General features: G+C 36.3%; 1 protein-coding gene across 4 annotated transcripts in view; it reads left to right on the top strand.

Moving 5' to 3' along the window:
• The window catches only part of MGAT4A (alpha-1,3-mannosyl-glycoprotein 4-beta-N-acetylglucosaminyltransferase A), a 121,505-nt gene that overhangs the window by 86,973 nt on the left and 7,200 nt on the right, over positions 1-27,332 (top strand). For 3 of the 4 annotated variants that reach the window (XM_053200483.1, XM_027072632.2, XM_027072631.2), the window contains exons 6-14: positions 124-170; positions 1,916-2,029; positions 3,677-3,752; positions 12,337-12,451; positions 13,517-13,647; positions 16,504-16,611; positions 16,735-16,928; positions 21,359-21,437; positions 22,054-22,120. In XM_053200483.1, the coding sequence (XP_053056458.1) occupies positions 124-170; positions 1,916-2,029; positions 3,677-3,752; positions 12,337-12,451; positions 13,517-13,647; positions 16,504-16,611; positions 16,735-16,928; positions 21,359-21,437; positions 22,054-22,120 (931 nt within the window). The remainder of the gene's footprint in view (positions 1-123; positions 171-1,915; positions 2,030-3,676; positions 3,753-12,336; positions 12,452-13,516; positions 13,648-16,503; positions 16,612-16,734; positions 16,929-21,358; positions 21,438-22,053; positions 22,121-27,332) is intronic. The other variant, XM_053200484.1, reaches the window with a different exon arrangement.

Raw genomic sequence — 27,332 nt, forward strand, 5'->3', positions numbered from 1 at the left:
GTCTGAAATTTTAATGCACTGCTTTAATTGAATGCTGTTAATTATTTATTTGAATTCATTATCAAAAGTTAAATAAAAATTTAAAAACATTAATGTATGTACAATTTTTTTTCTTTTTCCCAGACAGATAGTGATTATGTACACAGTGTTGTAGCCAACCTGGAGAAAGAGTAAGTTGTTAAATATGAAAATGATCTTTGTTACTGTTACTTCTTGGCTTTTTGCTAAAAGAAAATGCTTTCTTTTTATAGTTCCTTTCTCTGTGAAGTTCATTTTTCATTGGGCCATCTATAATTGGTCTTTAACCTTATCATAAAGTAGGTGCATATATGTCCAGTTTTCTGATGGTGGATAAATTGGTGTATTTCAATATAGAAAAGATTTGAATGTCCTACATATATGACCCTATCCAATAAATTCTTAATCTTGAAGATAGTGAATATAGAGAGAGTCTGTTGACCAAGAAAAAAGCTTCTGCTGTCAGGGTAGATAGTCTTGCAGCAGTTTCAAACCTCAGTGCTAAATTATGGCTGAATCTGTACTGTTTTGCAAAAATTGAGTAACAGTTTGCTGTGAGCAAGGCACTTAGCAGGTAACAGGTGGAAATCTTAGTAAGTTTCAGATATTAGTGTTTATATCATCTTCATAGTTTTAATAGTGATATCATAAAACTAGTCTTGATAAGGGTTTCTTCACTGAGTTTTATGTTTTTGCCCCAAAAATGTATCTTTAACTTAAAAAAGACAAAAAGAAGCAACAATTACTTGCCAACTCTAGATTTAAAATAATGCAGCTCTTTCTTTGTCCATCAAAATGCTAAAACCAGAGATTTTAAAAAATATATGCAGAGTTCAGAATTGTGCATTCGTTAGATTTTTTTTTTCCCTCAAGTGCTCGATTTCTTGGCAGCCTTTATATAAATACAGTTTAGTATAGCCTCCTTAAATATAGGAACAAGGCAGTAACTATTGGCCCCTCCTCCCACAGAGCACGTGGACAGGTCTCTGGGGCTTAAGCTGTGATTTTGTCAGTTCTCTTTTTCCTCAATGTATAGGGAAACCAAGCCCAGAAAAAGGTACATTTAAGCACAAAGGACATATGTGCGAAGGCAGGTAGCTGCACAAGAATTTTGTGGAGATTGGCAAAAACTAAATAAGGGAGAATGCAAATGTGAAAGAAATTACATTTGAGTTAGTAAAGCTGCTTATAAAAACCTTAGAACAGATTTTCTCAACCTTGGCACTGTTGACCTTTTGGGCTCGATAATTCTTTGTTGTGAGGAATGTTGTATGCATTGTAGGATATTTAGCGGCATCCCTGGTGTCTCCCCACTAAATGTCAGTAGTAGTACCCACAGTTAGGACAACCACATTCCTCCAGACATTGCTAAGCGTCTGCTTGGGGGACAGGATGGCCCCAGTTGAGAAATGACTACTTTAGAATGACATATAATCTATAACTCACAACTAAACCTTTCTGAAAGTGGAGTAACTGGTTTTTGCATACATATATAGAGACACACAGTCAATAGTTTATTTTTTTTTCAATTCTCTATTTTCTGTGATACCTTGATTTGATTTTTAAAAATTCTGATACTTTTTAGGAATATAGTATCTGCAGTTGGCCCAGGATTTCTATGCTTCTCTAAGAATAGTAGCATTTTACACTGTTTTTAAAGCATTATTTAAAAAAAAAAAAAAGCAAAAAAACCCCCACCAAAACCCTTTTGTTATTGGAAAAATTTGCATTTTCTGGCAAGTAAAATCAATGATGAGCTACTTCACTGAAGACACTGTGATGTGACCATTACAGTATACGTTACTGATGTGTTTTATGTTAAGCACAGTAAGTTGAGCATTAAGATAAATAAAATCCCACAGAACTTAAATGACTCAGCTATCCTTTCTCATGGTAGATTTTCTAAAGAAATCAGTTCTGGTTTGGTGGAAATAATATCACCTCCTGAAAGCTATTATCCTGACCTGACAAACTTAAAGGAGACATTTGGAGACTCTAAAGAAAGAGTAAGGTGAGCCTGTGTTAAGATCCCCCACCCTTGTGAGTATGATACATAATAAATGTAATCCTTATTTATTGAAATGTACCACATTTTAGGGTTGAGCTAATTTGTGAGAGCTAATGAATTTTGGTTATTTTATTGGAAATTCTGAAGAGAGGTTGAATTTGGTATGCTCAATAACTTGTATAACTGCTTTTCTGTGGTATAACTTTTCTTAAGAGTATTTTCAATAGAATTCAGAAGCTAGTTCATATAGAAATCAAATGTTTGTATGCAAAATAAATGAGAACTGATTCAATGAAAGTGATAAAAACAATAATACTGTTCTGCAGAATTATATTGTAATAAATGTATTTAGTCAACTGGATTTATTTGTCTCTGACTCTCTCAAATTGAAGGACTTAAAACTTTCAATGTGTTGTTATTAAAAACATTGTAATCTAAGAGACATTGACATTAGTTTTGGATTTTCTATAGGCAGAAAAAAAGGAAAAATACAGTTTTGGGAAGAGACTTACTGTGTTTCTTGAGTGAATTTTTCTGAAAGATATGTCCACATAGTTGTCTCAATAAATATAATTTTAGTTTTAAAAAATTTAGGGTTGAATTTGGTAAAAAAATTTTAAGTCATCTCATTAAATTCAAAACAGTTTATAAAGTATATTCTGGAGAAGTTTACTTATTACTTAAACCTTTTATTTTTTTTAACTAGCTTTTACAACCACTTTTCTTATTCAACATTAGTCTGTTTCTGCAGGCTACCAGGAATTCACTGAAAGGACTTAATATTGTAAACCTTAATATGTTTTGGGGTTTTTAAGCATTCAGTACAGTATTTATCAATTTCCACCTGTATGCAAAGCACAGCCCTGGTCACCAAAGCAGTGATCCCCGAAGTATAATTTTTGAAGCACGTTTCCAGAGACATTAAAATGTTAAATTTGAAAAAAGGTCCTATGGTCAAAAAAGTTTGGAAAATATTGGACTAAAAAGTTTTTTTCTTTTTTAAGTTTATTTATTTTGAGAGAGAAAGAGAGAGAGTGCCAACACCAGTGGGGGAGGGGCAGAGAGAGAGGGAGAGAGAAAGGATACTAAGCAGGCTCCGTGCTATCAGCACAGAGCCCAGTGCAGGCTCCGTGCTATCAGCACAGAGCCCAGTGCAGAGCTCAAACTTAGGAACCTCACAGTTCATGACCCAAGCCTAAGTCAAGAGTCGGACATTTAACCGACTGAGCTACCCGGGCACCCCAAAAGTTTTTCCCAACAAATGTATTGACTATTTCAATGCCTCTAATATATTAATATGTCTCCAGAAGGAGAATATATGTGCTTCCCTAATTTACTTGACACTTGACTTCATTTTTCCTCAGGATGTCTTGAGGATTAGTGTTTTGGGGAATATGTTTTGATAAAGGCTTCATTAGAGAAAAGTGAAGTCTCTTTCATGCTCCTCTACATGTGTATGTATGTGTGTGCCTGTATCTGTGTATCTATGGGTAGATAATTTGCATACATGTATATTATATATTGTGCATATACGTGTGTGTATTATAAAATATCACAACATACAATATGTACTCTAAAACATTTACACCTAATCTTATTTTGCTAAATTTGAGTCTGATTCCTAACTTATTTTTGAAAAAATTTTTTCAGATGGAGAACAAAGCAAAACCTGGATTATTGTTTTCTAATGATGTATGCTCAGGAAAAGGGAATATATTACATTCAGGTAAGTGTGATTTTTGTTTTCCTTTCATGTTTTTCACACTTTTGAAGAAGTAGTATCAAGAGTATATGTTCATTGAAACAGGAAGTTTGGAAAGTGTAAACCCTCTAAGATGTATATGTTGATAACAATATATCAGAAAGCAGAAAGGTCTGTCATAGTCACTGATAATGTGGGCTCTGCATTTCCATTCTCCATTTTAGCCCAACACTAGCTTTCCAGATAACGGTGTGACAGTGGGTGCGTCACTCACCTCTTCTTCTCTCATCCCACCATCTCTGCTCTCATTCTCCCTCGCTCTACTGTTAAAAAGAACTAAGGTTTAGTTACTTGGCAAAATTTAAAGAAGGATTTTTTTACAGGTTTTTTTTTTTTTGGTGGTCTTACAGTAGGATAGGTTTTTTGTTTTTGTTGTTTTGTTTTTTGCCTGCTACAGTACATTTACATTTATATTGAAGATAAGAATAAGTTTATTATGATGTGGGTTTTAAGTTAGCCAGATAGGCAACAACTTAAATAATTCTAGGAAGCTCTTATTTCTTCTAAATCTCCTTCTCCTTAGTGACATTACAATTGGAATTTCATTTCTTTAACCAAAGGTCTTTATTCCTTGTTCATATGCAGATACTGCACACTATGCCTGTCATTTTTTTTTTAGTTAAAAAGTTTATTAGATATTTCCCTGGAAGTATACTTTGATTGATGGGAGTGGTAAAAAAGGGGCTCTGGGTCCCTTAATCAGAAAGGAAATAAATGGTTTGCAACTGCTGGCATAGGTTTGGGAGGGAAGGAAAGAAGGAAAAGCCTCCTATCACCTGGGAAGGCCGACTTACTGGGGACAGACTTTGTCTCCTTTGACATTTTATCTTGGGCCACCTGTGTTCAAATGTGCACCTTTTTCCTTGGTTCTCAGGCTGGGAAATGTAAATGATGATAGGGTCAGAATATGGCATTGTATGTAACAGTATACAAGAGTTATGAGTGTAAAAACATGGTATCCTAAAATTAGTACATTTCCTTTAAATGTCTTAGAGAAGTCTTTAATTTCAAAATAATAACTTCAAAACATTTTATTAAACATGTCTCCTATTATTGTAGTGGAAGCTTGCTGTTTGTTCTAGGGCCAATATATATTTACACTATGACCAAGAACTTTGTAGAGAGAACTTTTAAAAATGTAGTTATATTGCTTTTAAATTTTATTTTAAATTTCTCTGTAAGGAAAGAATGGAATCTTAAAGCCTTTTTTGGTGTGGAGTATAGGAAAAGTAAGCATTTAGGAAATTAAGGAAAGGATGTGGTTAAGAAAGAGGATAAGGAAAACTTTAAGCAGGGCATGTATATATGGTGTTATAACAACAGTAGCTGTGAACTAACAGTTATTGCACACTTACACCATGTGTCATGTATTGTTCTTTACAACTTAGACTTTACACATATTAACTCATTTAATACAACTCTTTTTCACAAGAGCAAGATCATACTGTACATACTGTCTTGTAATCTGTTTTACTGTCGTTTAACATATTATAGATATCTTTACATGCCAGTAATTACAGACTGGAATAATTTTTAATCTCATTGAAATATCATTATTCAGATATCATAATGACCTTACTGTTGGTCATTTAGATTGTTCCTAACGTTTCAGTTGTGTCACAGATGAATCCAGTGAACATTCCGGAAATTACCCAATTTTCCCAAAAATCATGCCTCCAAAAAGAGGGAATAGCTTTACATTGAATTCTTGACATAATTTCATTTTACATAGAATTGTCTCAGTGAGTTCATTATAATTTGCAAAATATTGTGGGAAGGGGCACCTGGGTAAGTCGGTTAAGCATCTGACTCTTAGTTTCAGCTCAGATCATGATCTCATGGTTTGTGAGTTGGAGCCACGCTGACAGTGCTGAACCTGCTTGGGATTCTCTCTCCTCCTCCCCCTCTTCCCCTCCCCTGTGCATGCAGGCACATTCTCCCTTTCCCTCTCTCCCAAAATAAATAAAATAAGCTTAAAGAAAAAAAAGTACTGGTGGGGAAAACACATTAGCCTGAAAAGTCCTCAGTTTAATACTAGTTTTGAATGTTTGTGAAGGATAGAAATCACCTGGCAAAATTGGAGAAAAATTAATGTGGGGAAGGAAAGACATTCAATCCAGACTTGATAATTATCCTAGGTGTATGACTTCATGAAATGTATTTATTTATTTTTTATTCTTTTGTTTTTAAATATGAAATTTATGTCAAATTGGTTTCCATACAACACCCAGTGCTCATCCCAACAGGTGCCCTCCTCAATACACATCACACACCCTCCACTCCCTCCCACCCCCCATCAACCCTCAGTTTGTTCTCAGTTTTTAAGAGTCTCTTATGTTTTGGCTCCCTCCCTCTCTTTTTTTTTTCCTTCCCCTCCCCCTTGGTCTTCTGTTAAGTTTCTCAGGATCCACGTAAGAGTGCAAACATGGTATCTGTCTTTCTCTGTATGACTTATTTCACTTAGCATAACACTCTCCAGTTCCATCCACATTGCTACAAAAGGCCATATTTCATTCTTTCTCATTGCCACGTAGTATTCCATTGTGTGTATAAACCATAATTTCTTTATCCATTCATCAGTTGATGGACATTTAGGCTCTTTCCATAATTTGGCTATTGTTGAAAGTGCTGCTATAAACATTGGGGTACAAGTGCCCCTATGCATCAGCACTCCTGTATCCCTTGGGTAAATTCCTAGCAGTGCTAGGTGTGTGACTTCATGGTTGTATATGCTGGAGTATGTCCTACCCAGGTTTTTGAGAGAGTGCTTTTAAAAAAGGCAGTAGGGCACCTGGGTGGCTCAGTTGGTTAAGCATCTGACTCCCACTCAGGTCATGATCTTGCAGTTGGTGAGTTTGAGCCCAATGTTGGGCTCGCTGCTGAAAGCATGGAGCCTGCTTCATATCCTCTGTCCCCCTGTCTCTCTGCTCCCCCCTCACATGCCGTATCTCTCTCTCAAAAATAAATATGTGGAAAAAAATAAATTAAAAAAAAAGGCAAAAGAACCAGAGGTTACCCTGTGGTCATCACAGGCATACTCCTAAAGGTGGAAAAAATGTCACCCGTGCTAATGTTACATTTTGGCTTGAAATGAAGTTTCGTGTGACAGAATCATACACTTTCATAAAGTCCTGTATCACAGACGACTTGGAATTGAAGACCATGTCTTCTGGAACACTTGTTGGGTGATTCAGGTACTTCCTAGATGGCGCTGAGTAATTCCTGCTGTATCACGTAACAAGGCACATTATGTCTAGTTGACCCACTTGTATTGATGCTGACACTAATCAGTGGGCTTGGTGGTGTCAGCCTCATCTGTCCTTTATAAAGCTTCCCAGCAGCCACTCCTCTGATTTCCACATTCTTTGATTATTTTTCCTCAGATCAGTTATTTCATTAGAGGTGCTGAGTGGTAATTTTCTAATTGTGTAATTTGTAATGTTCTTAGAAGTTGAGTTCATCTGTAAAGAACTTTTCCTCAACTCTTTGGTTACCTTGAAAAATAGTTCACAAAGGAAAGGCAGAATAAATGCCTATTCTTTCTCTTCATTAAATTTCAAAGGTGGTATCCTAGAAATCACCAGTGGCGGTCATTTAAAAAATATTGTTCTGAATGCATGGATTTTTAAATATATTTGATTTGCCTCAGACCTTGCAGTCACTATTCATATTGAGGCTTACACTGGTTCATCATAAGCTGGTGGGAATCTCTTCAAATTGGCTCTTGTAGTCCTTCAATGTAAGTCTAGTAATCTTAGATCATTTCTTTGCTGACTGGCACAAGATTTGCACATTTTCTATGGGAGATCTAGAATCAGCCATTTCTCTAAGAAGCTCTTTTCCATTTAGAAGCAAATAGTATTTAGGACCCCAATCCAGGTGCTCAAGATGCTTATTGCTGTTATGGTGTCTTTGCTTCCAGGCTAAACTTTTAGCAAGGGAAAGAGTATTTTATTTTTCAGGAGTAAAATCTACAAGCTCATATTAGTATTCCCAAATCAAATGAAGATTTGGGGGTTTTTACTTGACTTTTTTGAATTTATACATGTATTTCTTTTACATTGAAAGTCTTGGTTTTTAATCACATTATCCTAATAATATTATTCTATAGTATAGCTGAAATACTTACAAAATAATGACACCATTGTCACTACTATTAGACTGATGAATGCGATTTAAATTTTCTTTGTGCTTCCCCCCTTCTTAGAATATATACCAATATGGATATATTGTCAAAATACTATGTTTTAAAATAACTGGAAATAATTCTTTATACTGTCTGATCATGCTGCCAAATTGATATGAAATTTGGTTTGTTTCATTTTGTATTGTTTTTAGCATTTTTTATCCTTTTTAGTTGTAAAAAAAATTTTCCAAAATCATAACTTATATAAGATACACAGAAGTCTCACTTTATTTATTTAATTTAATTTAATTTAATTTAATTTTACTTTACTTTTATTTTATTTATTCTATTCTATTCTATTCTATTCTATTCTATTCTATTCTATTTATTTTGAGAGAGAAAGTGAGGAGCATGAGTTGGGGAGGGACAGAGAGAGAGAATCCCAAGCAGGCTCCACACTGTCAGTACAGAGCCTTGAACTTACAAACTGTGAGATCATGACCTGAGCCGAGACCAAGAGTTGGATGCTTAACCAGCTGAGCCACCCAGGTGCCCCAGAAGTCTCACTTTTATCCCTGTTTCCTCCCTCTCCCATGGGTAACCACCACTAATTTTTTATTTCTTTTTATACTTCTAAAATTTTTAAGCAAAAATATATATTTTTTTTTTCTGATACTGCATTTGCATACTATAAAAACAATATTTTGCATCTTGTTTTTTAGCCTCCCTCTGTAAACTAGTGATCACTAATGAGATGTAAGATTTTATTTATTTTCTTAAGTGTTTGGTTATTTTGAGAGAGAGAGTGAGTGGGGGAGAGGCAGAGAGAGAGCAAGAGAATCCGAAGAAGGCTCCATTCTATGAGTGCAGAGCCTGATGCAGGGCTCAAACTCACAAACTGTGAGATCATGACCTGAGCCGAAGTCCAAAACTTAACCAGCTGAGCCCCCCAGGCTCCCTGAGATGTAAGATTTTTTAAAGAATGGCTCTTGCCTTGACAAAACACTGATGTCAGAGAAGTACATATGTTCACTAAAAAACCTGTACATAAAGGCTTATAGCAGCTTTTTTCATAATAACCCAAATCTGGAAACAACCCATATGTTCTTCAGCCGGTGAATGTTACACAAACTGTGTCACATCTATACCACAGAATACTAAATAACGAAAAGAAACAAACTATTGATACACAGCACATCTGGGATCTCAGGTAATTATGGGCACTTTAAAATTGAATCTTAAAAGGTTGCATACTGTATGATTCCATTCATGTGGCATTCTTGAAATGACAAAGTTGTAGAGATGGAGAACAGACTATTGGTTACCAGATGCTGGAAGTGGGGAAGGAAGGAGGTGGCTGTGAATATAAAGGGTAGCGGTAGCACAAGAACTCTCACGATGGAACTGTCTCCCAAAAACTACATGGAACTAAATACATACACGAATACATACACAAACCTGAATGCATGTAAAACTGGTGAAATTTAATAAGGTCATCAAATTGTATCAGAGTCAGTTTATTGAGAGAGAGAGAATCCCACGCAGGCTTGACCTGAGCCGAAACCAAGAGTCCGATGCTTAACCAACTGAACTACCCAGGTACTCCAAGTTTTTTTTATTTCTTTAAAAATTTTTTTAATGTTTGTTTATTTTTGAGAGACAGAGTGTGAATGAAGGAGGGACAGAGAGAGAAAGAGACACAGAATCTGAAGCAGCTCCAGGCCCTGAGCTGTCAGCCCAGAGCCTGACATGGGACTAGAACTCATGAACAGTGAGATCATGACCTGAGCTAAATTCAGACACTTAACCAACTGAGCCATCCAGGTGCCCTTCCAAGAAGTTTTTTTTTAAAGTGAAGTTGCTTATATATAGAAATATATTGCATTTCGATACACTAATAACAAAGTAGGAGGAAGAGAAATTAAGAAAACAATCCTGTTTAGAGTTGCACCAAAAAGAATAAAATACCTAAGAATAAACTTTCACCAAGGAGGTGAAAGACCTGTACTCTGAAAACTATAGGACAGTGATAAAAGAAATTAAAGATAATACAAACAAATAGATATTCCATGTTCATGGAATGGAAGAATTAATATTGTGAAAATGTCCATACAACCTAAGCAATCTACTCCCTATCAAAATACCAACAGCATTTTTCTCAGAACTAGAACAAATAATACTGAAATTTATATGGAACCACAAAATACCCTGAAAAGCCAAAGCAATCTGAAGAAAGAAGAACAAATCCGGAGGTAACACAATCCTAGATTTTAAGATATACTACAAAGCTATAGTAATCAAAACAGCATGGTATAAGCCCCGAAATAGACACATAGATCAATGGAACAGAATAGAGAACCCAGAAATAAAAGCGAAGTTGTTTGATGTGAGAATGGAACAAAGCAGTTTTCCTAATTTAATGTAAAAATGTAAATTTATGGGGGCGCCTGGGTGGCTCAGTTGGCTAAGCGTCCAACTTCGGCTCAGGTCATGATCTCACAGTTTGTGACTTCGAGCCCCACCTCAGGCTCTGTGGCGACAGCTCAGAGCCTGAAGCCTGCTTTGGATTCTGTGTCTTATTCTCTTTCTGCCCCTCCCACTTGTGCTTTGTCTCTCTCCGTCTCTCAAAAATAAATAAACGTAAAAAAAATTTTTTTTAAATGTGAATTTGTGTATGGTAACCAAAATTAGTGTATTGAATTTCAAATAGGCATTTGACTATTTCATCTACATCTCTGTGCATTTAAATAGCTTGTTTTTGAATATACTTATTAGAATAATTTGGAATTGCCTGATGTTAGGGATCATCTTTCCTTGGGGTATAGATAGTATTTAGATGTGCGTGTAGGCACCTCTTTTTTTCAGAAAGCAAGGTTAGGTGCCAGTATAGCTCTGTGCTTTGTCTGGTTTTCCCTCCAGCTTCCCTGAAGCATAAAACATGCCTTGCCTGTTCACTGATGTATTATTCCCTGGGTTTAGTATCGTGTCTGGAACACAATAGAAGCTCAATAAATATTTGGTGAGTCATTATCATGTCTTTCCAAGTACTCCTACTGTTTCTTCACAGATAGGAAGAAGAAAGCTTGTAGGACTTAAATACCTGAAAAATATAAATACTAAAATAAGTAAAAATTGCTTGGCAGGTAACTGGAAGTGATAATGTGACATTAAGAAAAGGAAAAAAAATTTTTCAAGGTCATTAAAATCATCTTGTGACTTAAAATTTTTATGAGAGGAGATTCTGGGGAGGAAGGCTTTGCATATGCTTGTGATCCTTGATCCTTTGTCAACTCCCAGTTGAATTGGTAAAAATCCCAAGTGTGAATAACACATGGGCCAACTGTGTGGAATTAACTGGCACTCTGAATTGCTACAGCTTCTTAAGTATTTTGAAAATAACTTTTAAAATACAAAAAGTGAGGGGCACCTGGGTGGCTGGTCAGTTAAGCGTCCAACTCTGGATTTTGGCTCAGTTCATGATCTAACGGATTGTGGGATCGAGCCCCAAGCTGTTAGTGAAGAGCCTGTTTGAGATTCTCTCTCCCTCTCTCTCTCTGCTTCTACCCCGCTTGTGTGTTCTTTCTCTCTCTCTCTCTCTCAAAATAAATAAATAAACATTAAAAAAATAAAATACAAGAAGCGAGCTTTCAGGAATCTATCCTACAGAAATGAAAACAGTAATATGTAAATATAAGCAAATTTATTACATCATTGTTTGCATTGGCAAAAAATGAGAAATAAGCTAGATGTGTGTCTATGATCAGGAAAGAGTTGAACGAATTGTTTCACATTGATAACATGGAATATTATGCATTTAGTAAATATCAACCTGGAAAGATATTCATGATATATTAAGAGACAAAAGACAGTTTGATAATATGATCCCTTATTATAAAAACGTACATGTGGATGGGCAAGTGCGTGTGGACCTTTTTGTGCTGTGTGTCCATATAAGAGGTAGCAAATAGATGCACACCCAACTTTTAACATTGGTTACCTCAGCTAGCAGGGTGGAGGGCAGAGAAGGAAAGCTGCTGGCTTTTTCTTTGACCTCGAACAAGTATTATATAAAAATTAAAAAAAAAAAATTAAAGGCTCATAAAAATTCTTCTCCTTTGAAAAGTAAAAAAGGATAGTGTGAAGTCATGTTGGGTGCTCAGAAAGGACCAGAAAAGAGTAATTCGTGGAGTGGTGCTGTGATCTCCCATAGTAACGGAGTGGTTTAGGTGACTTGCTATGTGTGCCTCTTCCATTTTATTTTCCTCGTTTTCTTTTAATAAAATTTATTTTTATATTTTCATCATTTTTGACCATTGTTTTCTTGATTTGTGTTTAAAAGTATGCTCGAGTTTTCTTATAATAAAGAATGTCCTTTAAACCTTTCCATCTCTTTGATTTATTAATCTGATCAACTTTCTTTAGCTTGAAGATGATATTATTGTCAAACAGAATTACTTTAACACTATAAAAAATTTTGCACTTCAACTTTCTTCTGAGGAATGGATGATACTAGAATTCTCCCAGCTGGGCTTCATTGGTAAGAAAAGTGTCAGATTTATCTACTTTTCAGAAATAACTGTGACTTTTGTAATGGTAAACTAATTTCTTTTACCTTCAAACTGTCTTTTTTTCTCTGGAAATAGATTGCTTTTGAGGAAATTTAATTTAGGTAAACTTCCATGTATAAAGTGATGAAAATCAACCCAAAATAGTATTTGGGTACTTTTAAGGTTGTAATATTTGCTGTGGAGTTCTCCAGGCAGCCCTTCTGGCTTCTTGTGTACACACGTAAAGCCTTCTGAGCATGTCTGATTTCTTCTCTGACACCTCCAGCTCCCTGTTTATGGCCCAGTGCTTTTGCAGCATTGGGGTTCTTTTAAAAAGAATGCCACACTAAATGTTTTCTAGTATGAATACCTAGTATTTGATGTAGTACTTGACAGTGATTCATTCATAATCATTTGTTACTTTCATAGACAAGGTTCTCATTGAAAAATTTTTTCTCACTAAAGTTCATAAATTATACAATTAGAATATGTTTAAAGTTGAAGAATTTCAGGAAGTTTACAGGTTTTAAGAAACAGGATAAAATTTCACTTCTTGTAGTACTTTAAATATTAGAGGCTAGGCCTTTGACCTTGTTGATCATTTATCTCAAAACTTAAGAGTCAGAAACATCTTTGTGAAGGTTTCAGTGAAGGCAGAATTGGAATGCCTTGTTTTTTGCATTTATTTATTAGGTTAAATGTTTTGTTTGTTTGTTTGTTTTACCTAAACCTAAAGGATCCTTAAGTTCCTTTTTTTCTAATGGGAAGAATGTTAATAAGACACAAAGGAAAAATCTCTGACTTGCTTCTTGAGCCAGTAGTTGTATGATAGATTTTGTGATGGAGAAAGTCAGGAGTTTCGTAGTTGTGTGACAACCCAGAAATGTTTAGCTAAAGCAAGTTTGTTTGCTTTTGATAAGACAAGTAGGGAAATTATTCATAATGATTTGTATTTGAGAGCACAAGCTTTATTTGTTGTATAGATTTCATTTATTTAAGCCATTTTGTTGCTTGGTTTCTTTATGAAAGCTATTGACTGAGAATGTTTTTTTCAGGTAAAATGTTTCAAGCACCAGACCTCACTCTGATTGTGGAATTCATATTTATGTTCTATAAGGAGAAACCCATTGATTGGCTCTTGGACCATATACTCTGGGTGAAAGTCTGCAACCCTGAGAAAGATGCAGTAAGTTAATTTCTTATGAGGGTGGATGTAGGAGTGCTGACCACACGGCCTCCATCTTTGGCCCATCGTGTTCACGTTCACTCTATCACCTCTCTTGGGGCTACATGTTCAAGGCCCCATGGTGATTAATATACATAGGTTAGAAGTGCCAGCTAAGGCTGGGCTGACGAGAGGCTTGTTTTGGCTTCGCATGTATCTCTTAGAGATAATACAGTCTTTCCCCTTCCTCATGCACAGGTGGCACCACAAGATCTACTTAAAGGTTAGCTGTCAATTAGTGCATGTACACCCGTTGACCTCCCTACGTGGCCCTTGCTCACTCCAGTGTGTCCTCTCACAGTAAAATCTGTGGACTAAGGTCCAGACTTTGCAGAGAAAAACTACACAGTTGGATCATCATCCCAGTCAGTTCCTCCCTGACGTCAGTAACCTTGAATAAAATTCTGTGCTTTCTCAGTTCGAGGGACACTTTACTGTCCCTCTCCTGCCTTCTAACCGTGGAAGAGGCTTCTTTTCTGTATCCCGTGAAAGGGACTTTCAGGGAGCCAGAATTTATAAATGAACAGTTAAAGAGCTGAATGAAGTGTTTTCACTTAACATTTGAAGTGCTTGCTTGCTTTCTTGAACTGACAAAAAGTTCCTAAATTAGAGGGATTTTTAAATAATAGTGGAAAACCCTGCAAATCAGTGAAGTCCACCCTTCTTTAAATTGCTGATAAATGTTAGTAAGTGTCTTTAGGCTTTGTTATTTGGTTACTGTTGGCTATAGATGTTCTCATAGCTGTCCCAGGGGTATTGTTTCAGCTTTCTTCATACTCTCTGTCATTGTTCCTTTTTCAAACGCTTGGGGGACAGTATCAGACCCCAATACATCTGTAAATAAGGAATAAAATAGAAGTAATATTTTATACCAAAACAATAGCAAGGGAAAAAAGTACCTTTTAGTGTATTACTTGCAAGAAACCAGTGTTCATATTAATATGCTGACCTTTGGGATTATGGTAGGTAAGTAACTGAACGATTTTTGCTTTGATTATTCAAATATGTTATTTCCATAGAGATCTTATTGTAAAAAGTAATTAGATACGTTTTCTTTGTCCAATTTGAATTGTACCACTGGAAAAAAAATAAATTTTTATTTATTTGCTGTAATCATAAATAAAATGTGAATACACATTCTCAGAAATAAGTCAATTTTGACATGTAATAACAGGAAATATTTATTATGGGCATGTGTCTTCATAGGGATGACTTAGCATTCATTCTAACAAACATTTAATTTGACTTCATGACCGTATTATATTCTCTAAAATAGTTTAATCATCCTACCTGCCAGTGAGTTTTTAGGACACTGTCTGGTGTTTATAAGCCATTCTCTCTCTCTCTCTCTTTCTCTCTCTCTCTCTCTCAATCACTTTTTTAGAGCAAATCATAGAGTATAGCCAAATAGCAAAGTATCTGCTTTCCAACAGTGATTACATATAAATTGATTTGAACAGTTTGTTTTTATGATGTAAATCCTGACGTGTATTTTCTTTGTACTTCACAGGAATTTGTATTGTAGGACACAAATAAAATCATATGATCTTTATACTTATGCAATATACTTGCATTTAATTGGTCCTGTGCAGTTTTATCTAATATATGGTTAGGTTCTAAAATGAGCCTGTGTGGTGAATATCTCCAATAGTAAAAATTAAAATCATCTATAAATTTTAGCACACAGCCCTGTGGAGAATTTTATCTATTCTGTCACTCCTTCTTAGGCCATGTTTTTCTGTGGCCCATAATTCTTCAGTTGCTTCCTCTAGAATGTCAGGGAAACTGTCACCGCAAACTTGCTGGCCTCCAGCACAATATCTCTCTGACAGTGGTTTGGGAAACCCCACAGAGCATTCACACATTCTTTCACAGGTTTATTAACCCACTTTGTTCAGGCACAAGTGGGCTCAGTCTCAGGCACTGTTCTTTTCTTCTTCTCTCTGTCCCGCACCTTCCCTCCTTCTACCCCTTGCTCTTCTCCTATCCTCAACCCTTCCCTCTCCTTTTCACTTGAGTAGTTGAATTTTTGTAAATAAAACGTTACATTACCTCTGTTCTAGTGTTAGTAGTAATAGTAATGAAGTAAAACCTTTTGAGAAAAATGCAGCATTTTAATACCCAGTAAATTATTGCAGGCCTTTTGTCCAGCTCTTGGTTTTGGCTCAGGTCATGATCTCATGGTTTGGTGGGATTGAGCCCCATTTCAGGCTCCATACTGGCAGCACAGAGTCTGCTTAAGATTCTGTCTCTCCCCCTCTCTCTGCCCTTCCCCTGCTTGCTCTCTCTCTCTCAAAATAAATAAAGTCAAATCTACATTGATATTTCTTGAAATATGGTTAGAATTAAATCCTTAACTCTTCTCTTAGATGTACTTATTTTAAATTTCCATATCATATCCGTTTATCAAGTAGGTAGCAAATCTATTAATATCTTAAAGAGGACCCTTAAAAAATATGACTTGGAATTATGAGATGAAGTTGGATTTTCTTTTCAATATTCTTTTTTTTTCTTTTTTTTTAAATGTTAATTAGTTTTGAGAGAGAGACAGAGCACGAGCAGGGGGAGGGGCAGAGAGAGAGAGAGAGAGACACAGAATCTGAAGCAGGCTCCAGTCTCTGAGCTGTCAGCACAGAGCCCGACATGGGGCTTGAACCCATGAACCATGAGATCATGACCTGAGCCAAAGTTGGACGCTTAACTGACTGAGCCACCCAGGCTCCTCTTTCTTTTCAATATTCTTTAAAAGGGCTTCTGGTTTTTCTGATGAGGACAAGATTTCACTTTGCATTGTGACACTTTTTTTTTTTTATTTAGAAACATTGTGATAGACAGAAAGCCAATCTACGAATTCGCTTCAGACCTTCCCTTTTCCAACATGTTGGTCTGCATTCTTCTCTATCAGGAAAAATTCAGAAACTCACGGTTGGTGATTTAATTTTATTTTTCTCATGCACATACAGTTTGTTATTTAGGGTACAGTTATTGTTCTTCTTAAGTATAAATAATCTATAAGTTGTTTAATAGCATACATGTCTCTCCTCCTAGGATAAAGATTACATGAAACCATTACTTCTTAAGATCCATGTAAACCCACCTGCAGAGATATCTACTTCTTTGAAGGTGTACCAAGGACATACACTGGAGAAAACTTACATGGGGGAAGATTTCTTCTGGGCTATAACCCCAATAGCCGGAGACTACATCTTATTCAAATTTGATAAGCCAGTCAATGTAGAAAGGTTGGTGACTGTTAAAATCTATTTGGTCTTAGAGTTTTACACGTCTTAAGATGTGTGATGTATGATGGCTTTTTTGTGTGTATAATAGCTGTGAGGAGGTAGTGAGTCTCAAATGTTAGGTTATAAAATATATTTCCTACAATTCAGTAATCAAATGGGTGTGTTGTTTTCAGATATAATATCAGCCTTTAGTGTGTTTATTAAATTCTGTTGGTATTTCTGAACATTTATTTAGTATAGTTTTTTTGAACATTTATTTAGTATAGTTTTTTAAAATTACTTTTATGTGGAACTCTCAAAATATAAAGTTAGTTTTCATGTCCTTATTATTGGCTATCCCTTAGGATTTAACTGAGAGCTAGTCAGTTACCTAGCAGTTTGGCTGAAATGATAAATTTGACAGACTGTGACTATCCCTGGTTAGTGGTTTTACAGATGCTGGATTACTTTTAGACGACCATGGTAACCCTTTTGTGTTTTTCAGAATTTATGTTCATTTCACAAAATTTAGGACTCTTTTCTCCCTGTTTTTTAATAGCGATGATTCCTTCTACCTCTCCTCAGCTTTGGGTGTGTTCTCTAGATAGTCTATGATACATTTAAATGTAATCCCCTAAAACTAATTCTGTAGTTATGTTACATGTTCTCACATGAGGGCCATCCAGTTTTTAGAACCCGCCAAAAATCATCTAGGATAATTCTATTTAAGGTGGTCAGAAACAGTGCATAGTTATAATGTTATTAATTTTATTTTGTTACTCTAAACTGATTCTAAAGAGGAATTTAAATGTATAAAACTGTATCTGGCAATGGACTATCACTGGGAAAATATTTCCGAGTAATTCTTCGCATTTATGAGCATATAATATTTTTGTTGTTAGTTAATGTTCATTTTCATAGTATATAGTGTGATACTTGGTACTTTGAGGTAGTGTTTACCATACTTAAAAGAGTCATAAATATCTGATGAGGTTTTAATATCTAAAATACATATAGAACTTCTATAACTCACCACCAAAAAAATAAACAATTTGATGAAAAAATACACGGAGGATCTGAAGAGACATTTTCCTATTACATACAGATGATGTACAGATACCCAGCAGGTGCACGTAAAGAAACTCACATCAGTAATCATCAGGGAAATGCAAGTCAAAACAATGGATATCACCTCATACCAGTTAGAATGGCTAAAAGCAAAATGACAAGAAATAACAAGTGTTGATGAGGATGTGGAGAAAAAGGAACTCTTGTGCGCTGTTGGAGGGAATGCTGACTGGTGCAACCACTGTGGAAAACAGTATGGGGGTTACCCCCAAAATTAAAAATAGAAATGCAGTACGATCCAATAATGCCACTGCTGGGTATTTACCCAAAGAAAAGGAAAACGCTAACTCGAAAAGATAAATGCACCCCTCTGCAGCATTATTTACAATAGCCAAGATATGGAAACAACCCAAGTGTCCATCAGTAGACAAATGAATAAGGAAAATGTGTATATATATACACAAAAGAACATTACATACCCACATAAAGAATGAGATCTTATTAGTGACAACATGGATGGACCTAGAGGGTTATTATGCTAAGTGAAATAAGTTAGACTGAGAAAAACAAATACCATTTAATTCCACTCATAAGTGGAATCTGAAGGAAACAAACAAAAACCCACAAATAAACAAAAAGAATCAGACCTTTAAATACAGAAAACAAACCAGTTGCCAGAGGAGAGAAGGTGGGGGGATAGGCAAAATGGTGAAGGAGAGTAGGAGATACAGGCTTCTAGTTATGGAATGAATAAGTCACTGGAATAAAAGGCACAGCATTAGAAATATAGTCTGCGATACTGTAATATTGTGATATGGTGTGGTGACAAGTGGTAGCTACATTTGTGGTGAGCACAGCATAACATAGAGAGGTTGAATCACTATGTTGTACACCGGAAACTAATGTAACATTGTATTTCGACTCTACTCAAAAAATTTTAAAGCAGAGTCATCATAGAATTAGAAACAATTTTCTTTCATCTCGTAAAGAAGAATAGTCTTAAACCATATCTGTTGGTTTGTTTTTAGCAAATTAAAATAGTGCCAGCAAAGAATCTGCTAAAGAACTCATATGGGAGATCACATTTCTTTTCTTTTTTTTTTTTAACGTTTATTTATTTTTGAGAGACAGAGAGCAAGAGAGAGAGAGCACGAGCAGGGCAGGGGCAGAGAGAGAGGGAGACACACAATCTGAAGCAGGCTCCAGGCTCTGAGCTGTCAGCACAGAGCTCGATGTGGAGCTCAAACCCATGAACCGCGACATGGTGATCTGGGCCGAAGTCGGACGCTTAACCACCTGAGCCACCCAGGTGCCCCTGGAGGTCACATTTCATAACAAATACATTTTCAGTAAACCTCTGTAAGGTAATATTTACTTGCCCCTATTGAGAATACATTTATAGTAAAACGCAATTTTATTTTTAATTTTTAATGTTTATTTTTGAGAGAGAGAGAGACAGAATGTGAGCTGGGAAGGGGCAGAGAGAGGGAGACACAGAATCTGAAGCAGGCTCCAGGCCCTGAGCTGTCAGCACAGAGCTCAATGCAGGGCTCAAACTCACAAGCCGCGAGATCATGACCTGAGCTGAAGTCGGACGCTTAACCTACTGAGCCACCCAGGTGCCCCGATAGTAAAACACAATTCTTTTAAAATCAGAGTACATATGAATTTTCTTGGAGTTCTTGGAGAGACCCACCCTTCCTAGAATAGAGAAAAGGAATCACTTTTCAACTTGCATAATAACTTGTTTGCTGAGAAGGGGAGAAGCAGAAGTTGTATTTTGTCAGTACATAAATGAAGTGTTAGGAACAGTATTTTCTGACTATATAACATATGTTTTGATTATGTAAAAATTTTAAAATATGAAAAATGAGAAAAACACAGCCTCAGCACCACCATTGTGACCTTTTGGCACATTTTTTCTTGGTAATTCTGTGCACTTTTTACTTTGAAAACCATCATGATCTGTATATTATTTGTGTCTTATATTTGCAATTATCCTGTCATAAGTGATTCATAAACATTTTAATGCTTGCACAGTATCCCATTGTGTGGCTGTACCATCATTTACTTCTTCTAATGTTAAACGTTGCAGATGGTATTGAGTTTTTCACTATAAGCCATCACATAGTGAACACCTCTGAATCAGTCTATCTAAACTGTAAGTTCTGCCCATCCCTCTTTTCTTAGAAGTGGCTTCCCCAGTCCCATATTGTTGTACCTATAGGTGAAATAATGAATGGCCCATAGCTATAGGAAGCAGCATTCCAAATCAAAGATGCCTTTAAAAAAAAGAGTGTCTCTTATCTGGAAATGTTGCAATTATTTTTTGTTGTAGCTTAGAGGGAGCTAATCTTAGAGGGTGCCCTGCCCTGTGTAACATTTGAAAATCATGTTTCATCACAGGTGATTTTTTGCCCACAAATAACATACTATATCATAGCCAAACTATAACTGTTCCCTGCTGGGTATTTTTAATATGCAAAGCACTTTGTCAGCCTCTCATCAACTCCTTGCTATAGTCATGTGAGCTATGTAGGACTCTCTGCACTGTATAGAGGAAACTCGGGCTCAGAAAGCTAATATAACTTTCTAAAGGTGAAAATTCTATTAAGTGAGAGTCCTAGAATTTGGATCCAGGTCTTTCTGACTCTAAGTATAAACTTGTAACCATTTAACTTAGCTAAACTTAAGTTTTAGATTTAGATTTAGATTTAGATATGCTTTGTATGCCCTGTCTGGTTTTTACCACCCCCCCACCCATACTTATATATCCACATTAATTTTCAGGATATCAGAACCTGAGGATATTATTCTCATACCCAGAGAGGATTTTAGATTTATCATAGTCATTATTCAAATGTTTGTTCATACTGATAAGTGGAATTATTCAGATATTTAGAATTGGTTACTTTGCTTACAGGCTATTATTTGTATTGGATAAAGCAAGTCTTTGAACTTACCATGGATCATGGCTGTCCTGGTGAAAGTTTTCTCTGATGCAAGATACAGTAATATTATATAGGCACTGCAGCTTTGATTAATCTTCTTGAGAGGTTTATGTATGTAAAGGAGTATAAACAGCAACATAAAACTGTCCTTTAAAAAAAAAACCTGTTAAATACATTATTATGCTAAGCAATACACATGACCCTTCTAAAGAAAGGAATTAGCACATCACCGAAATGTTGAGTCTTTAAGTTTTGAAGCTTCCAGCAACTATTCGGAGTACATAATAATGTGCCCTTGCGCCAAGTTCTGGTGCTGTCAGCTTTGTGGTCAGAGTCCTGTTGATAAAGCTTACTCAGAGGTAAGAGCATCTTCTTAAATCTTCGTAAAGTCTACTCTGACTCATATTTTTATTTTTGTGTTTTTATTTTCAGTTATTTGTTCCATAGTGGCAATCAAGAACATCCAGGAGATATTCTCCTAAACACAACTGTGGAAGTTTTGCCTCTTAAGGTATGCCTATTTTCCCCCTGATTTTTCTTAAGAACTAAGATCAGTAGTAGACTTATCTTGAGGTTATTCTTGATTAGAAGATGAGGGAAAATTTTCATGATTGTAGGACCTCAGTGGCAAGCAACATTAATATATTGTCCTTTTTGCCTTATTCATAGAAAGAGCCTTCATTTTGTTTCCTGTTGGAAAATAACTTGGACGTTCCTACCAGGAAAATAAATGAATCATCATTTTACTCTAATGTTTATATTTTGAGTCCCAAAATACCATGTGGTTTTAATGCCTGTTGATTAATACATAAAATTAATTTATTGGTCTTTAAGGAGTGCTTAGATTTCTTTCGAGTTAACACAGTTCCATGTATTTTTAATAAAAAATAGTGCCCTATTAAATTGGTTTAAATTTAAAATTTAAATTTTTTAGCCACTAGTATATACAAATTCAGATAGTTAAAAGAATACTTGTATTGTTAGGCTTTTTAAAGTTCAAGACTCATGACATTTTCCCTTTTTTAAAGATAACTGTGCCACAAATGCCACTTTTCTATTAAGCTAAATTAGCTCTGTTTTAAATAGAAGTAATCATTTGTAAAATTAATGTTTTTGTTCTGTTTTAGAGTGAAGGTTTGGAAATAAGCAAAGAAACCAAAGACAAACGATTAGAAGATGGTTATTTCAGAATAGGTAATACCTCCTACTTTAAACTGGTAAATTGTTTTTGACTTGTCTGGACTTAATCCTAAAGTAATTTTAAACTCTTGTCAGATGTTAAGCAGCTTTAGGGTTACAATTACCAACGTCCTCCAAGTTGTATTCTCATGTTTTAGTACATACTTTTATTATCTTGACCCACCCAGAGTTTCCGATCAAAGGTTCATTTGCTGGTTCCTCTTTCTTTCTCCACCCGCTATTTCATTGTTGATTCTCACTGATAATCTGTCTTCTGCTGCCTTCTGCTGCCTTCCACAGTCTCTTACTGGGTGACCTTTGCCATTTACAGGGTCTCAACAACATCCACGTGCCAGAATCTATGCCTTTAGCCTCTTGCTTCCCTCCTGAACATTAGGTCTGTATTGAGATGCTTTTGGACCTGGCCACCTGGAGGTCATACAGGTGTCTACTCTGAGCATCTGTAATGTGGTCATTTCTTTTAGCCAGAAAGAACCAGGGAAAGAGAGCTAATAAGAGCCTTGCTGGGTGGGAACAATCCACAAAGACTGGCCCTACATAGGGGCCTGGATTTAATTGGATCAGAGTGTACAGCAATTTATACTTGAAGGCGTTGTTGAAAACTAAACAGTCAGCTGACAGTTAGTGGAAACCTGATGGCTGAGAGTGGGGTAGGGTGGATGGTATGGCATCATGCTAAGGGCAGTCTTGTGAAAGAAACCCAAGTTGTGAGGAGAAGAGCCTTTTTAGAGAAACACTGGAAGGAAGGAATGGACCACAGTCAGGGTGCAGCAGGAGTATGGCCACAGGGAGCCTGACCGTGGAAGTCCTGCCCAGTGCCAGAGTTTGGGAATTCTAGGCAGTCTTCAGTAATTTCCTCCTTCATTTTCCCCTTTGTTTATTTCTTTTAATGCTGACCTATCAGACCACCGGGTTAAGGGCAAAAGTTAAATTTGTTATCTGGAAAGATAATACACGCACATGTTTTAAAAAGCATAAACTTAAGTCTCCCTCCCTCTTCTTTTCCCTCCTACCCAGTACTTCCCAGAGGCAATTCTTATGATTTGTGTCCTTCCAGAAGTATTCTGTTCATAAATAAAAGTAGGAATATTTTCTTCAAAAACACACAGTAGCACACAAATAACATACATACTTTATGATCTTTGTTCGGCATCTTTTCACTGACTGAAGTACATATGTACATATGGAAGATGAACATTCTAAAAATTGTACTATTTCAGGTGCACAGAAGATACAAATAGTAATTGAGTGAATATCTGTGTATCTGGTTTAAGATTTGCCAATTCAGTTGTCCTTCCCTAACGTCTTTTCCCTTTCCACCAAGGGTAACTACTGTCATAAATTTGGTGGTTACCATTTGCATGTACATATCTAGCACATATGTAGGATATATTCCTACATATATGCACAGTGTTATTTTGCTTGTTCTTAAATCTGAGATAAATGATATCATTCTGTAGCCTGCAGTTTTCTCTCACCATCATGAGATTCATCCATGTGGGTGCGTGTATCTACGGCTCATTCATTTTCACTGCTGTGCAAATTTTCATGGATGAATATATCACTGTTCTCTTGTTTGGTTATAATGTTTGTTTCCATTTTCTTTCTTTTTTCTTTCTTTTGCTGTTATAAACAATGCTGGTTTGAACTCTTCTGCACATGTAGGGAGTTTCTCTACATTGGGAATGCAAGTAGGTCTTTAGCTGCATTATCTTCAGTTTTACTTTATTCTTTGTATTCTTTCTTCACTCTTTTAATTGGCTGCCTAGTATTCCCTTGTATTAGCATATCTTAATTGATATGGCCAGTCACCTAGCGACGAATGGTTGTTTGCAGTTTTTGCTGTGATACATATATTCTTTTTGGACATGTGAGAGTATATCTGCAGGATAAAATTGCGGGGTCAAAGTGTTTGAATGAGACCAGTTATATCGTTAGGTAATTATTTTTCTAATTAACTGAGCTCATCAGATGACAGTATGATGTCTCATTCAGTGTTGTGAGTTTCAAAGTATTTTTCAGCCCTAAACCCCCTGCCTAACTTAATAATTCAATAATACTTTCTTGTAGCATTGCTCCTTACCCCAGTCCAGCCCCAATATGTGTACATACTTTTATGAAATAGTGTATTAATAACTTTTTAATAAACACATTACTTTGTAAGTTGATACATTTAATATTTCTTGTACATATGAATGCATGTCTTCTCTAGTATGGTTTTCACTTTAAACGTATCTTATCTTACTAAGAGCCTAATCATTATGTCGTAAAACTCTAGATTAGACTGCTGAATAATGAGTAAATGATAGCCCATGGGCCACATCAGGCCCACTTCCTGTTTTTCCCCCCCACTTCCTGTTTTTGAATGGACCATGAGCTTAGAATGATTAACATTTTTTTATTTTTATTTTTAAATGGTTTGAAAAAATGAATTATATATTGTGGCATGTAAAACTTATAAAAATTTGAATTTCAGTGTCCATAAATAAAATTTTATTGGAACACATCCATGCTTATTTATTTACATATTGTCTGTGTGCTTTCTTTAAAAATATTTTTAATGTTTATTTATTTTGAGAGAGAGAGAGAGAGAGAGAGAGAGACAGCACAAGCAGGGGAGGGGCAGAGAGCGAGGAGAGACAGATTCTCAAGCAGGCTCCACGATGTCAGCACAGAGCCTGACACACGGGGCTCAGTCTCACAATGGTGAGAACATGACCTGAGCCAAAATCAGCAATCAGATGCTTAACTGACTGAGCCACTCAGGCGCCCCTGTCTATGTGCTTTTGTGCTGCAACAGCAGAGGTGAGCAAGTAGTTCCAATAGTGATTGCGGTGGTGCACTGATTGCTTCTACCTGATGCTCAGTGCACTAAAATAGCAGTGATACATTCATAATTTGACAGTTTCTCTGCCAAATTTAATGTTTATTTTTGAGAGAGTGAGTGTGAGCCAGGGAAGGGGCAGAGAGAGAGACACAGAATCCAAAGCAGGCTGCAGGCTCTGAGCTATCAGCACAGAGCCCGATGTGGGTCTCGAATTTATGAACCATGAGACCATGACCTGAGCCAAAGTTGGATGCTTAACTGACTGAGCCACCCAGGCGCCCCATAATTTGACAGTTTCAAGTGCCCCACGCACCCACACACCACCATAGTGTGACATTTTTTAAAAAATGACCAGTACTTATCCATCATGTCAAAACAATAAAAGTGGACTTTGAATGTCAGTGCTTTTTAACAGTGTGAAATGTAATTATTTCACAAAATCAGTTGACAGATTGTTGTGGTTATTAGGCAGTGATGCAATAGCTGTGCTAGAGAATACATTACTGTTCTAAGCACTCATAATATTCCCAACTCACAGGAATACAATGTTCAGAAAATTAGAATATTTTATTACAGCATAATTTCTTCACAAAAATAAAAAATTCAGATGAGGATATAACCAAAGTGAGTTTCAGAATGGTTTGTGTGTTAGCCAAGTAAAATCAGTTACCAGTAGTGAGTTAAATCCTATTTAATTGAAGTAGTCAAAGATACGTGTGTAGATCAGTTAACCTTATTTAAGACCATCGAGGGGCACCTGGGTGGCTCAGTTGGTTAAGCATCTGACTTTAGCTCAGGTCATGATCTCATGGTTTGTGGGTTCGAGCCCCGTGTCAGGCTCTGCCCTGACAGCTCAGAGCCTGGAGCCTGCCTCAGATTCTGTGTCTCCCTGTCTCTCTGCTCCTCCCCGGCTCACTCCCTCTCTCTCCCTCTCTCTCTCTCAAAAATAAATAAACGTTAAAAAAACTTTTTTTAAGACCATCGAGCTTTCGGCAACAATTGAGTGAAGAATTGAAGACATTGGGAATGGTATTAGTCAAAAAACAAAGCATATTATTTCCTTGGGTCTTGATGAGTTGATAGATATTAACTGGTACTGCCCAGTTGTTATTTGGAGTCAATGCCAAACTTGAAGTGACTAAAGAATTGGCCTCTGAAAAGTCTGCATGGCACCAAGTATAGGCAAGAATATTTTCAAACAAGCTGAGAAAACACAAATTGAGTACAACCTGAAGTGGAATCTGCCAGGATGTGTTATAATGAACAGTGGTAAAAATATGTATGGAAAAGAAAGCTTAGTTGGGTAAATTTACGAAGCCTGTGAAAATGTAGGGTGTTTAAAGCCTATGGTTATTTATTTTACTATTCATCAGGTATTTTACAGGAAATAATTGAATTTGCCACATATCATTTTTTTAAAGTTTATTTATTTTGATAGAGCAGGGGAGGGACGGGGGTGGGGGGGAGAATTCCAAGCAGGCTCCATGCCGTCAGTGCAGAGCCCAGCCCAGGGTTCAAACCCACGAACCATGGGATCATGACTTGAATTGACACCAAGAGCCAGATGCTTAACCGACTGAGCCACCCAGGTGTGCCTGTATCATTATTTTATTGAACCAGCAGCATTAGCAGTGAACACCATTCACTCTCTTGGACTTTACCATAATCAGTTCTGTGAACTTGTGTCAGAAATAGGAACTGAATAGCATGACTTGTTGTACCATATAGCAGTTCTGGGGCTTAGCACTGATCACATTTATTGTGAAAAAAGAAACCTTTTTTTTTTTTTAACCTCAACAACAAGATTGAAATTTTTCCCAGTGGCAAGAACTGCCCTCAACCACTATTTTCTCTTTGAAAATTAGTGTTTCCTGCAGGCTTGATAACGTTTCTTAATTCAACCTAAAATTATAAGACCAAATAGTACTCACATGCAAAAAACCCTATGTTTCAGTCAAATCACTGATGACAGTTGTTATTTGAACTATAAGTAATATCAAACTAATCAAGGAGCTTCCACCTAACTTTTGCTTGGAAGTGACTCATCTGCAGTGTAGTGACACATACAAGGCAAATATCAAGGAGAAGAACCTAATGGAATTCCATAAATACCTTCCAAGTGATGAATACGCTCCATTAAAATCACGTACTTATGGACTGGTGTCAGTATTTCGCAGTATGTAGGCTGTGTGAAAGGAAATATCCAAGATAAAATACATAAAATCTCATTACAGACCCACTTTAACAGATGAACATTTGCAGTCAATTTTGATGAGGATCACTTTGAATCCCAGATAACTAAAATGTTAACCCTTGCAAAAGGAATTATGATCTCCTTAGTACACCTGCATTAGCAAAAGACAAACTCAGTGGTAGTTC

Source organism: Acinonyx jubatus, chromosome A3 (genome assembly GCF_027475565.1).
Source record: "Acinonyx jubatus isolate Ajub_Pintada_27869175 chromosome A3, VMU_Ajub_asm_v1.0, whole genome shotgun sequence".
NCBI lineage: Eukaryota > Metazoa > Chordata > Mammalia > Carnivora > Felidae > Acinonyx > Acinonyx jubatus.